General features: G+C 40.2%; 1 protein-coding gene across 1 annotated transcript in view; it reads right to left on the bottom strand.

Annotated features, from left to right (window-relative positions):
• Positions 1-15,236, bottom strand: part of LOC136556335 (bifunctional heparan sulfate N-deacetylase/N-sulfotransferase 3) — a 52,651-nt gene that overhangs the window by 11,542 nt on the left and 25,873 nt on the right. The window contains exons 5-7 of the mRNA XM_066549486.1: positions 13,013-13,198; positions 10,452-10,580; positions 975-1,157 (exon numbers count right to left, since the gene is read on the bottom strand). Coding sequence (XP_066405583.1) covers positions 975-1,157; positions 10,452-10,580; positions 13,013-13,198 — 498 coding nt within the window. The remainder of the gene's footprint in view (positions 1-974; positions 1,158-10,451; positions 10,581-13,012; positions 13,199-15,236) is intronic.

Below are 15,236 nucleotides of genomic sequence, written 5' to 3'. Positions count from 1 at the left end.
GAATATATATCTGTATTCAAAATCACATCAATTATGGACAAAATGCACCACATAGAGTATGTCTTAGATGCTGTAACTTAAAAATATCTTTTTTATAATTATAATTCTAAGTAATTACAATTTTCCAAGTAATTTGGCTACAGGCTAATTTCCATTTTAAAAATTATTCTCAGTATTATGCAAAATCCTTGACATTTCCCCCTCTAGTTCAATGTTTTATTCAAAACCAGCATGAATTTCAAGATGCATATTTAAGTACAAATTTGCAATCTCCGACCCTAAGTTGGAAATTCAATATTCAACACTGGAAAACATTTTAGTAAGCAAGCTGAAATGCATTTTTATGTTTGATTTAGTAAAGTTTGCTCCTTAGAGTATTTCCACCAAGCCACCTTAAAAAGATTTTATTTGGGTTAATATTATCACTGTCAGGACTCGGGTATGTACAGCTTCTTGGCAAACTTCTTCCTTAGGCAGCTCCCAACCTACTGTGAAGAAATTCTGATTATCTTATCTATTTCCACTTGGCTAATTAGGGTATCCATGGTCTTAATGCTATTTTCTCTTTTTGGATGCTCTCTTCTCCTTACACACTTGGAAAAAAACTCATTTCTTCAACTGCTAGAAGATGCATATAAATCTGCCTGTCAAAGGCTTTATTCCTGTTAGTTCCAAAAGGAGAAGAGAAATAACACAACATGCACTTGCCAGCCTTTCCCCACATTTTTGAAGGCAAGTAGTGTCACAAATAATACAAATTAAAGATAATTTTAATTGCACATCCTAGTGCATATTAATTACATGGCCTTTAACAAGTGACGGGGACCACAATCGCATCCTGAAGCTTCAGTTGCCTGGTTTATGGAACCAACTTAAAAATATACTGCTTTTCTCAACAAGAACCTGAAACAAAGAAGTAAAAAAAAACCACAACACCAAGACATTTTTTTTCTGATCTCTTGCTCAGCCTTCACCTGCCAGAGAGGGTCCTTCTGCTCAGGGAATAGCTCAAAATACTTGTGAGCCAGCTGGACAGGGGGCAGGGTTTGCAGTTTCAGGTTTGTCCAGGTATGCACGAAGTTGGCCAGATTGACAAAGGTGTACAAGCCCAGGCGGTCGTTGCCGTAATTGGATAGGTGCGTCATGAAGATGCTGATCTGTGGAGACAAAACGAACAGCACACCTCGAGCCCTTGCACCGCTAGATGGCAATGCAGCCCCAGGGAACGGAAACCTCATCATCCGCACTTGGCTCTTCGGGCAGCAAACCTCACCCAGGTTTGGGATCACGCTCACACAGCCCAAACCTCACCCAGGTTTGGGATCACGCTCACACAGCCCAAACCTCACCCAGGTTTGGGATCACGCTCACACAGCCCAAACCTCACCCAGGTTTGGGATCACGCTCACACAGCCCAAACCTCACCCAGGTTTGGGATCACGCTCACACAGCCCAAACCTCACCCAGGTTTGGGATCACGCTCACACAGCCCAAACCTCACCCAGGTTTGGGATCACGCTCACACAGCCCAAACCTCACCCAGGTTTGGGATCACACTCACACAGCCCAAACCCCACCCAGGTTTGGGATCACACTCACACAGCCCAAACCTCACCCAGGTTTGGGATCACGCTCACACAGCCCAAACCTCACCCAGGTTTGGGATCACGCTCACACAGCCCTTACTACCCTGGCCCCTCACTGAATCACTTCTTTCTGCTCAGTCAACTCAACACAAGCAGTGAGGAAATGGCTGGACCAGGTGCCATGAGCTCTGTGAGCTGCAGGATGTGCAGTGCTACCCTGGGCTTGGGCAGCACTGACAGAACCTTGATGTGCACTCACTTCATGGCACACAGCAAAACAGTGCCCACTGCTTGACTTTCAGGGGAATATAAATGCAATGTTAAAAATATATATATTTCTGAATATAATATAATACAATACTATACTAAAATATATCTGTTTATAATATAATATAATATAATTTCTGATTTCATGGAAGAGTAAAGCCGTCACAGACCAGGGAAGCAGCTGAGCTCTATTGCTGTGACTTTAATATGCAAAACAGACCAAAAAAATCTGAAACCTGAGCACTTTCAAATAACTGCATGGAATATTCCCAAACAAAAACCACCAAAAGTTTGAAGGCTGCTGGTATGTTACTCTCCCACTATCTTACTATGAAGGTGATACGCAGATAGACCCTCCCATTCCAGCCCTTGCTCCAACTGCACTTCTGCACTCCCAATGGAAGCAGTGCTTCCATGAAGGTTTCTCACAGGAAGGGCATTTTTGGATACACCTAAAGTGAGCAGGTGAACAGAGCAGGGATGCACAGACTGCAAGGAAGGGCTGCAGACAGAACCCCCTCTTTTTCTACAGTGATCCCTTTCCAAGGAAATTTTTCACTGATGCAACAGTCTGCTCTTGCACTGAAATCTGCAAACCAGTGATTTCGTTCTTTAAGTTTTTTTTAAGTACAACTCCCCCAAGATAAACTCTCCAGACTAATTTCCCTTAAAAAAAAATAGAAACATGACTCTTTTTATAAATAAATCTGCTAATGCCATGAATGAGCAATTTCTATTTAAAGTAAAACCTGAAGTAAGCCGCTTCAAAAAAAGAAAAGCTTATCATGGTCAGAATGCTGAAATTAGTTCAGGAACTGAAGTTAATATTTTGTAAAGGAATTCCAGTCCTTAGCTTAAAGAAAGAAAGGGAAAATAATGAAAAGCTGGTATTTACAGTAAAATCAGAAGATACACAGTGCTAAATCACTAGGAGATGATCTTTCTTTGTGGCTAGGACTGAGACTGGAAACCCCTTCCCTTTAGGCACCAGATGTGTAACCTTTTCAAGTTTCCTTTTTCATCTCAGCTCTCAAAGCAGGAACAGAGCAGCCACAGGACCACGTTGTTCTCACTAAAGTCACAATCAGCAGGTTTCCATAAAAAAGGTTAACCTGCTTTCCTGACAGCCCCTTTCTTTCCTACATGTGGGCTCAACTCTGACATTTTAATGTCAATTCACCTCCTGGCAACTCCTTACTTGCCAACAGATACTGCACTGCCATGAAAGAAAAAGCAGAAGAAGTTGAAAAGATGGCTAGTTCAGGGAAAATATAATTATTCTTTCCCTGAAGAGAATACCACTGTAATTTCAAGAATGCCAGTACAGGCTCAGAAATTGACTGGACATATCATCATAAATAATTTCCAGCATATAAAATTGTGTCAGTGAAGGGGAAAAATTACCCGAGACCTAAGCTCCCATTTTAGTTATATTTTTAAAGTCAAATACTTTATGGTTAATTATTTACAGCACAAAGATGATCAAATGCTGGTTGAAAACTTAAATGGCTGAATCTTTTAAAAAAATCCATACTTAGCCAAGAAGATACATGACTTTACATTGTAGAAAAAGACTCTTCTAGTTGGCATCATAAATATCAGAGATCAGCTGAGAGGGATGGTGGATCACTCCCCACTTCCCTGTGCAGGAGGATGGGGACACACACCAATCCCCTTCCATCTGCAGGTGGTGCCATTTCACACCAGCACAAAACATAATCATTATTTTTCCCTTCCATACTGGGTTTATGATGCTGTAATTTGCTCTATCATACCATGTTCTGAGTCATTCAAACAAGTTCTAATTAACAAGAATCATTATTCTTTCTCTGCAACTAATAGCATGCTTGAGATTTACTCTCTTGCTTCTAAAGATGTCCTCTCTTGGAACCACCATCCTTTTAGGATTCCTTTAGGAGATCTAAAATGAATCCTTTGTGGCCATGTCCCAAGGCTAGACCTAGTAAACAAGACTATTTCTTCAAAAATCTTCCACCTCTGGGAAACGCTGTAAAACACAAACAGAACTTCATATATTTCTTTATTCCTCCTTCAATAGGGAAGCAGCTGTGAATATACTTATATTTACTCTAACAAGCATTTTAACCTCCCTTTCAGATAAAAAGAGCTGATTTGATTTTATTATTTCCAGCACTCTTCTCAAATCATTTCTTTCAGGCATCTCAGCATTTTCTTTATTTCAGCGCAGAAGGATCACCCTTTTTTAGCTGTTCCTCATAAACAAACCATCATCTTGGTTGCACTTCAATGCACACTCTCCACGGGATTTAATATCCTTCACAGGGGAACTGAAATGGAATGCAGACAGTTTTTAAAATGATGGTTTGGGACTAAATCTGGCCTCTGGGCAGCAGCTCCTTCGCTGCTCTCACACATTTTCAGATCAGAGCTCCAAGGGTGCTCTCCTGTGCTCTGCCTTCTCCTTCAAGCTTCTCCTCAGGATTTTCTTGTTCCCCAGAGTGAAAGGGTCTAAGTTTCATTTGCTCTCCTTCCTGAGTCCTGATCTTATTTGGGATTCTGACTGGTACTGCAGAAATGTAGGGAAATGAGAACAAGCAGTCAGGAGAAAGAGCTTTTATTTTTTTGACTGCTCATTCCATACAGTTTATTTCCTTACTACAACATTTCCCAATTAGAGGCAACAGCTTCTAGGTCAACAAACCAGAGCTAAGACTCAGAAGGAGCTGCTGCTATTAGATCATGTCTCAGGAAAAGATGAACCAGCATGATCTAATTTATGTATCAAGAGCAGAGAGATGCTTGATAAACAACTTACACAGAAGGAAACAATGCAACAAGTTACCCAACTTCTAGAGATGGATGTTAGCTGGCTGGGTATTTTAAAAAATACTGATCACTACAAAATCAAGATTATGAGGATGCTGCACCTATGGAAAATATACAAGGACGCTACTCAAAGCAAGCTTCTGGAGTCTGAGGAACAGCTGCTGTTTTCTGATAAAACAGAGGTGTCTGCCTCCCAAAGGAATGATATTACCATTCCCAAGAGTGACTAGCTCTTCCTAGGGCCCTGGCTTCTTCAAGGAGTCTCTCTTAAGCTGCCAGGATCAGATCCCAGAGCAGAGAGATTTTTTTCAGACATCAACTGCAGCAGAAAGGGAAGTGGAGGGAAGTCTGAGACTCGCAGGACATGGATGATCTTGAAGAGTTTAATTATTTTGGCATTTCAAATCTACGACTAGAAGAGCTGGCATAAAAAAAAAACAAACAGGTAATGAACACTTATTACATACTGGACACTTATTTTTTAACCATATATAGATCTATTGCAGGCAATTCCAACTTGAATAAATTCCTACTAATCAAACAGTCATCAAGGTACTTTAGTCACAGGTACTAAGTCACCCTCCCATCTGTGCAAGAACATTACAAGTAGCATTGAGGCCTCCCAACCCAATGAAGTTATGCACAACCCTTCAAATTGAAGTTAAATTACGATTGACAATTAATTCTGTGGTCTCAGCTAGGTACTCACAGCAGATGTATTACCAATTTGGAATATTGCTGTTATTTCAGCTGCTGAGCACATGTTTACAGGCCATGAGAGTACATCCAACTCTCACAACACCTATATTCCAATTAATTTGGCATTGTGCACGCTGTTTGCAGTTCTGCTATTGTTTCCAAGTTACACCAAACAGTTTTGTTTCAGCTCTTCACAGTCAGTAACAGCAGGTTTTGCTCCATTAGACTGCCAAAGTGATGGAACAACAAATCAGAGCAGAGTCTACATTGAATAAGTATTTTTAATAGGTGAAAGACAGTCCTTTCAGACCTGGATGCTTGCAGAAAAGCTGTGTTCAATTCCACCATGGAGATTCCAGCTTGCAAGTCCCTCTTTAGCCCTGAGGTTGTCCTGCTGCTTTCACAGCTGCCATGGACCTGCCCACTCCATTTACACAGTGGCGTCTCCACCATAAATACAATGGAGCCAGAGAAGAGTTATGAGCTCAAACAAAATCATCTATTTGATGTAGTTCTGAATTGTTGATCTGACAGGCAGGAACCTCAAGTTTATTTTCTGCTGCTGCTGCTCATTCCCCTGCTGACTGAGTAATGGTACTACTGTTCAAAAGACTTGCTTGACTTTAAACCACTGGCACAAAGCTTTCCATTCAAGAATTTTAAGGATCACAGAAGAGTAAAGAATTCTGATTGCCACAGTTTCAATGCATTTCCTGCCCACTGTTACAAGGAATCAGCTCTAAAGAGACAGCTATTCTTGTCTGTTCCACAGCCCCTCCACACTGACTGTTCACTTGGGAATTATTTTTTCCTTTCTTATTCCACCCACAAAATACCAGACTCTGTCTGGCTTTTATGGGTGGGTTTTGAAGAACAGATAGGAAAGCAAAGAATACTTGTGCTCTGCAGTCAGCCAAAATGCTTGGCCAAACTGATTTCTCCCCCTGCCCCAACTGATGGCAACTATTGCTGGAGTTACAGGCATGAGAAGACAGGGGAGAGATGGAATTGATGCCTTTCTCACCCATGAAATGGGGTAAGCCTGTCAAACTGAACCAACTTTCCTGCTTCTTACACTCAGTACAGTTAAATATGAGGCTGTGCCAAGCAAGATGGACAGAAAGGGAAGATCTGAGTCTGAGTGTCTTTGATTTTCTTCTGTAGTGCCAGTTCAGGGTCACATTAAGACACAGCAAGTTCTGCTGATGCTCATACAAATCCTCTCATTTTCAGTGCTAAAGGAGTAATTCCTCCCTTGCTGCAAGTCAATTAGCTTAATAACAGCTCTACTCACTGCAACTGGGGAGAGGTAAAAATTAGAAGAAAATAATACTTAGAACTGAACGCACACAAAGATTACAATTATTTTAAGATCAGTCCAAGTGCCTAAAGCATTAGCAGCCTTTCCTCTTCATCAGCACTGCTGTAACCACGTCAAGAGCACACAGCTGGCTACACATTGGTTTCATTGTTGGGCTGTCAACCATTTGAAGGCTTTCACCAAATTCCTCTCCACAGGGCATTTTCCCTTTCCATCTGCAGACACACAGTACTTTGCAAGGAAGTGCACGTAAGTGCACGTAATGCAATTACTGCATTCTGTTTCTTCTTCTTAGGGGCAGAAAAGGTACAGAAAATTTTATGAACTGTTGGTTACCCTTCAACATTCATCTTGTAGGATAGAAAAGCTCCAGATCTGTATCTCCTGCAGTTCAAAGGATCTGAGAAGCAATGGTACAGTTGACAGCAGTGTCTATACTGACCTCTTCGTTATACATAGCTCAAAACCTAATGGATCACTTGCTAGAAGGGACACATTTACGAAACTGGTACAATTTTGTTCTAAGACACACTGAACAGAAATTTGTTTTACTAATCCAAGAACTTCACTGCATATTGCAGAGAGAGATGAATCTGAAATCACTGAAGATTCTAACTAGTTTTTGAGGAAAAATACTTGCTAAAATGTTTTAAAGACGGTACAGCAGTATGAAAAGCCCTAACTATGCAAGACAATGAACCAGAGATGTGTCTGACTGGATAAAACGCTCATCACTATGTGCTCCTACAATGCACGTTTTCCTTGCAGCTTTGCCCCAGAATTCTGTGGCTAAATCAGTGCAAGTCCCTCAACCTCCCTCTAAGTCAATGATTCAGCTGATAATGTGGGAGAAATGATGCCAGTACACCAACAATACAGGCTGCTGAAGCTTGCTTTTTCTTTTCCTGTGAAACATTTTGTGCAAGATCCTGAGATAGCACGATCTTGCCCAAGGGCTGCTGCAGCCAGCAAGATCTTTAACAGGAGATAGACACAAAAATATTACTTCAAGATTGGGTAATAGTGCCCTCTTGGTGCTTGGGCTCTTTTTCAGCTTGGTGGCACTGGAGAATTTGGGATGGCTTACAGGAATAGTGGTCAGGATCAGGTCCCAGCCACCAGTACAGGGGTACCAATGGAAACCACAGGGACACAACCTGCTAGCCATGAGATTTGCTGCTCCTCCACCAGTCCAACTGCTGGTTCCCAGTTCCACAAACTGGGAAGCATCTGCAGAGCAGCATTTCCTGAGGCCTTCCATACCTGCAAAACACCCGCTCTGGGAACAGGGCCATCCCACCGGCTCTCAGGACAAAACCTCACAGCTGCACACACAGTCCTGTGGTTTTTGTGGCTTATCCTGCGCATGGTGGTTGACCAAGCACGCTGTAAGGAGGCAGAGACTCTCTTACACCACTGCACAGCCAAAGCACTGAGAAATTTTGGGCTTCATTCTTAGGGGCACTTATTTCAGAGTAGGGTACTCAGCTCCTGAAGTCTCAGCCTGCTAACTTACACTTCAAAAATGATATTCACTTCCAAATTAAATAGAATGAAGAAATTTGTTAATCTTAACATTTAATCCACATTCACATTTTCGAGGTTTGGAAACTATTTATGTACTCATTATTGAGAACATTGTTTAGCTGACATTGTAATGATTCATGGGTGGTGTTTTCTCTTAGTTTTGTATCAGTGAAAAATAACATTTTGAAAATGCCTCATAATGTAATTTTTGCATCCTCTCAACAGCTGTGTGTTTCACATAAAGAAAACACAGCAACTTTAATGAAAACACAAGAAAGCTTATGAAATCCAAAACGCTACTCCATAATCAGACAGACTCCTAAAGCTACTTAGTCTTCATTTTAACGCCTAAATTTTTGCCCAACTTTGACTGGCAAACTATGACATAAATACATGCAAAACCTAAAGCCCACAAATATAAAAACCTCAGTCTTTAAACTGACTATGTGCCAGGCTAATGCTTAGAACCCTCAGGAACTGTTCATAGGCAGATATTTAGAAACCAGATGCATTGTCTTTTCAAAGGCATTCCTCAGAAGGAGTCTTGGGCAGATTTTAGCATAATATTCATTTACAGTTATATTTAGAAAACACTGCATTTAGCTTCTGTTCTTTTAGCCCGTATTGTATTTGGGATATCATAATTTTCGGAAGTAGGTGATCACACAGTCTGCACAGCAATGCATGAATCAAAGACCTAATTGTGATGTGTAAGAAGACATTACTGTACTCACATTCCAGGATGTCAGGCAGACATGATCAAACCTCCATGATGAATATCAAAAATCATGGATGTTCCACTACTTGTCTTCCCTTCCATTCTCTTCCTTCTTTTTATTAAAGAGGCTTATGCCTCAAGCACTCATATTAAATTTTGCTGCTTCCCTACATTGTAAAATAGTTTTTGGCTGTTGTGGTTGCATTTCAAGGTGGAATATATTCTGTCCTGACTCAAAATATTGTTCCGTGCCTTTCTCTAATTTGGTCACTGAGTAACTTCTAGTCAAAACCCACATACTGCCAAAGGATTGCTATGGTGCCAAGACCCTCCTCACCCAGTGAATTTTCCAGGTCTTAGCTCTATTAACCTGGGGTTGGAAGCAGATGATCTTGAAGGTCCCTTCCACCCTAAACCATTCTATGACTGATTCTATGCTGTGCCTGGAATGACACACATCATCAAAGCCAGGACTGCAACACTGCCACCCTCTAGAAGGGAAACCACACGTGTGCTAAGGAAGTTTATATTTCCCTATAATTCTGCTATGTGAACATAAAAAGGGGGAACAGAACACAGTAACTGCTCCCAAAGAGCCAAAACTATAGCCTGAAAGAATCTGGGGTTTGCAAAATACACCTCCATATAAATTGCTGAAGTAGCTTTCAGAAATGGTTTCCCTTTGGACTGCATTACATTGCAGAAGATTAAAAAAGGACACAAAATATTAAGGCTTAAAAAAATTCAGATAATTCCAAAAGATTTGAGTAGAAATATGTTTTGTTCCCTTTGGTGTTCCCAGTGACTACATCTCCATAAAACAGCAGAATTTTATTGATATGTTTGATTTGGATCCCAAATGAAAGCCTCATCTAGAAGCTTGTCTAAGAGGTCAGTTTGGAGGCAGCTGACCTAATCCCACACCATTCTGCAGTACTACGCTGCTCTCTTCGGTCAGTGCTCTGTAGTTTCAGTGCCTCACTTCTTGTTTATCTTCCATTAAAGAGAAATGAAAGGTTAAGCAGATATGGTTCATTTACTCAGATCTTTTCTTTCAACTCTGTGGTTCTTCTACTTGGATCTCTTCTTTGAAGCTGCTATGAGAGAGCAACTGAAATTTCTCAAAACTGACTGGAGCCCAAGCATTCCTTGCTTGCAGCCTTCTCACCTCAACAAGCGCTCCCAACACTTTGGCACAGCAGAGAAATGAACTTGACCTGAGATACTCACAGCAGTTCTTCACATTCCAATTCTTTGAAATATTAAATCTCAGGGAAGGGTCTTATTTCATGCAAAAAGTATAGAACAAGACAGGCTGGCACTGCTGCATTACTAACAACACCGATGTCAAAAAAAGGTGGAGACTGCTTTGCACAATTAACAGAGCACACACCTTAATTGAAATAACTGAAAAAGCAAAAGAACTCACTGTCAGTAACCAATACTGCTGATCAGCCCTGGAACATTCAGTACCTTTTTGTTCAATTACTTTTTAAAAAACATTTTAAAATTCCACTGTACTTACTGGATTGAGAACCACTGTGAAGAACAACTCTCCTCCTTGAATACTTTTGTCTAATTCCTTTGGACCTCCAGGATACTCTTTATAGAAAATGGTGTGGGTGAATAAGCCACAAGTTTGCCTAGGAAGCACCTGGATTTATGAAAAATACACGAAAAATTCAAGAGCTTATACTTCTAATGAGATTATAAAAGTCAGAGAAGTAACAGATAACTGCTGGGTATATTTGTCCTCTCAACTTTGCTGGAAATCAATACTGATCTAAATGAATTATTATCACTAAAATCGTAGCATCCAAAAATTCATCATATTTTGTTTGAAATTGGAGACTGATCTCTATCACCAAATTACAATTCCGGAGCCTCCTCCAACTCATTCTGTCCATAACACCTCATCCTACATCCAAGTATTTGAAGTCTAGAGTTTTAAAATAATGTGAAAGATAATCTAAAATATTATCAGTCTATATCATATCAATCAGTCCCACTTTTATCTGAATGATGGCTTCGTTGTAAATTCAAACTGTAATTGGAAAGGCAAATTGGGTTTTCTTTGGCTTAGGCATCACGACCAATAATTCTACTCTGACACATGGGAAATTTGCCAGTAATGCTCACCTTATAAGAAAGATTTACTTCTCATTCAACTGTGCTGATTTTTTAAGACTGGTTGAAATATGTAGTACAAGCAAAACTATTTTTAAAAACATTCCAAGAACAAAGCTTTTGAATATGAAGAACTACTAAATGCAGTTATGTTTTTCATCAGAAACTCAAAATATTTTCTCCTGAATTCAGATAACAATTTACTGGAGATTATTTCAATTATGTCTATTCCTTACAGAAAATCAACAGCTGAGTATGGATATTCATGTATAATGCTTAACTGGGATTCTTATGATGTATTAACTTTTTAAGCATACAAATGCCTTTTTTAACACTGGCTGTGGTTTTGTAGATACTCTTTATTTCTTGCAGTTCAATTTCTCAACATGTTTTTTCTTGTGACATAGGGAATACTGTGATCATGAATTGTAAATTGTGTTGTCAGAAAATGTATGGAATTTGTACATCTGCTATAGACTTGCCTAAGTTTTTAAAAAACCTTTGGATTTCATAGAGGAAATATGAGAACAATTTTTCACAGAGGCAGGGAACGAAGCTGTACTGGATGGGAGGTGCTCTGACAAATCTTACACAGCAATGTTCCTACTGAGTGTGTTCATTACTATTAGCCTGCAGATGTAAAATATTGATGCATTTGCCCTGGAGAACTGAAAGCTTGAGACTCCCTGAACAGGTGGTTTCATGAGACTGGTTTTGGAAATGGATTTTTGGCTGCAGCGTCCTTGTGTTAAATCTCATTATGTGTCTTCAAATGACGTGTTTTTACAAATATTTATGGAAGGGATTTTTGGAGATTCTGAGTCAATCTGTCTTCCCCAAATGCTTTGTGCTCCCTAAGCACATCCACAAACCCATTATTTCACACGCAATGATTGCTTTGAGGAGTACAAACTGTAGCTCAACCCTATATTGGTGTCAGTTCTGTTCCTAGATTTCTGGAGATCATTTTCATTTGCTTCACCCAAAAATAGATCAAAATGTTAAAATACTACTGCTTAGCTTAGGAAAGTGGTATCCATGGCAACCCAAGAACAATACCAGAATTCTGTTCTAAGTGCTGTGCCAAGGCTCTCGACCTCCCCAAAGTGCCTGTTGCAGCCAGAGGTACAACAGGACCCCATTCACTGCTCTCCCACACGCTTCAAAAGAAAGTTACTTGGGAAGATGCCACCAAGTATTTTGGAAAGCTGTTTTGAAACAGTTCTGAGGTAATACTGATGAGATGTGAACCCGAAATAGCCTCCATCCCAGTGCCCAGATGGAAACAGCACAAGCCTTCCACGTCAGTTGGGTACAAGCCCTTCCTTTGGAAAACGTGGCTGTGACAGTGCTGGGAGTTAGGAAATTCCGGAAAACAGTGGGATTTGAGAGCACTTTGGTAGCCTGGAGGTGGTGTGGGGGGTGTCTTCCTTCCCCACAGCTCCTGAGGCTCTGGGTTAACCCAGGCTGCAAAGCCCAGCCCGCATTTGTGTATGGCAGGAAGCCAAACAAGGGCAACCATGCACAGTTCATAGGGAAGACAAAAACATGTGCCCAGCCAGATCCAGATTCTGAGGTGGCATAATCTAGCAATACTCTTTTGCAGCTAATGGTACCATGCAAATTTAAAACCTGAGAGAAATCTAACCCAGCATATTGTGTTAAATGATGCAAAATTGAGTTTTTGCTTGAGCTCTCTGAACCAGCATTAACCACAGGACTAGAACAGTTAACAGCCTGTTAACTGCTGTCAGCAGGGTGCCACCTTCATCAGCAGAAACATCACCAGCAACAGCCTGATTTTAATTAACAAGGCACTGTGAAATATACCTTGCTACTTATGCATAGCAATGTGTGCTTCTTGCAGTGTGAACTCTCAGGATATCCTGCTTTTCCACTTCAAAGGAAATGGTTCATGAAATGGCAGACTACAAGATGAACATCAGCAACACAACTCACCATGATGTTTTTGTGGATGAAGCCTCGTCTATACCTTGCAGGTTTCAGATGTGGGTATTCTTCTGTGCTGGTTACTCTGATGTTCCAGACCTTTTTCCAGGCATCATAAAGTTGAACATGTACTGGATAGACTCCTGAGTGGTGTGGAGCCACTGCATAGCCCAAGTCAGTTGGAATACCATGTTCCTAAAACATGACAGAACAATGGCTGCACTCAACAATTTAAGAAACTTAATGTTCTGGCATTTCTCAAATGCTTTGTTTGTGCAAGACCAAGAACAGGTCTGAAATTCAAATAACAGTAATATCAAAATATGATGATCTGGAAGGAGATGGAGGGCAGCATGGTGAAGATGAAACACAGGATTTAAAGACAAAACCTTTTTAGAAAATATGTTTCTGAGTAGGCAGGGAAGAAGGATATAAAGGCATTTTACATTGGTTCATTCAATCTACATGAAACAGAAAGTGCACACTTTCAAGTTCTTGCAAGCAATTTGCTCACAAACTCAGATTTCAGAGAGATAATCACTGGCACATACTCAACACAACACATAGCATTTGGCAGCTGCAACTACAAAACCACAACTTCCACTACACGTCCCTTCACAATTACTTGGATGAGGAGCTGAATTTCAGAGTCACTGCATTTCCCCTCTAGTCCATTCAAAAGACAAATCCATTTTCAAAAACCAGCTTAACTATTTCAGTGTCATGTTAAAAATGGGAGACAGATAACCACTTGTAACAATCTACAGGCAGAGGCTGTACAGTAAACACTTGTGTAGCACATTTCCTATTTTTGAAGACTGCTGGCATTTATTGTGTGTCCATACCTTGGTGCCATCACATTCTCTTCACACCCAATGCATTTTCCTTCAGGTGACTTTTCAAAGGAACAGTATATAGCAGATATTCCTTGTAGTCTGATCAGACGAATCAATTTTGCCATGATTTAAGAAGACTGCCCTGGTACTGCCTTTGAATTCTTAGAGTTTTTAATATGGCTTGAATTGATACAGTCATCTTCACCATATTTCCTAATCATACTGTGTGTGCAAAGCATTGGCTGATACCTGGACCTCTTCCTTTGAATAACCTAGGTACTAAGGAACATGAAAATCTCCAGAAAAATGGGTGTGTGATGTTAGTAAAACCATTTTTTGTGTGCAACAGACACGCCTGGTTCAATCACAGTGGAGAACCCTGAGTTCTTTATGTTTAAAGAATTGTGAAATTCTTGTTTGCCTTTAGGAATTTATGGCACACATAAAGGGCACCACGTGTAATCTGCCAAGCAGGAATGAGTAACATCTGCCCTCCTGGTTGTACTGCACAAGAAGATAAAGAGCAGATACTCCATCAGTTACGCCGCTTTACACGATTTAATTCCATCTCAGATAATCCAATTCTTCTTCCTTTTATCTTTCTTACTGCCCTTAAGCATGCATAAAGATCAGAACGGAAAATATTCACAGATCATGTTAGAAATTGCATTCTCTAACATCGCACTGCATCTCCTTCATTTATCTATAAACAAAAGTCTGATTTTTAAGGCTTCTCCCTTCGAGTTTCACAATAGGCAGTAATAAGAACATAATCTAAATCTTTCACTCTAATAAGGGGCCTATCATCTTCAATGAATTAGTGTCTCCATTATTCCTCACTGACTGTTATTCCCCAGTTAACATCTCCCACACAATACACACATTGAGTGAATAATGCAGCAGGCATCAGCAATTTTGGCCTCTTTTGAACAAGTGGCTACTTTGCTCTGTTATTAATTTAAGTGCTCTGAAGAAAGGAAACATAGTGAGTAGCTTCATGTCTGTATGTCTAAACATGAAAAAAATTAACAGAAAATATCTGTAAGCATTAGAAGCATTGAAAGTAGTGAAGTAAATGGCAACTGCTGAAGTTACATAAACCAGGGTTGAAAATGCATTATCCTTATAACACTCTAACAATTACATCCTGCACATTAATCCCAGAGGATGTCTTAGACCACACAGAACTACAAGGACCCATTTGATTTCCAGGGGAGCTTGCACCAGTGCACAGAATCATATTAAAAGGGCAATTCTGGACACAAGATTTTGAAATTTTCAGGAATCTAACACCTACTGCAATGCCTTTTTGAAAGGCAACATAAAGCAGAGCTGTCCTGTGCTCAGTACAACTACAATTTACAGCAAACTAGGTGAAGTCTTTGTTTGAAAGAAAG

Source organism: Molothrus aeneus, chromosome 4 (assembly GCF_037042795.1).
Source record: "Molothrus aeneus isolate 106 chromosome 4, BPBGC_Maene_1.0, whole genome shotgun sequence".
Classification (NCBI taxonomy): Eukaryota; Metazoa; Chordata; class Aves; order Passeriformes; family Icteridae; genus Molothrus; species Molothrus aeneus.
This window is presented reverse-complemented; position numbering and strand designations above follow the sequence as displayed.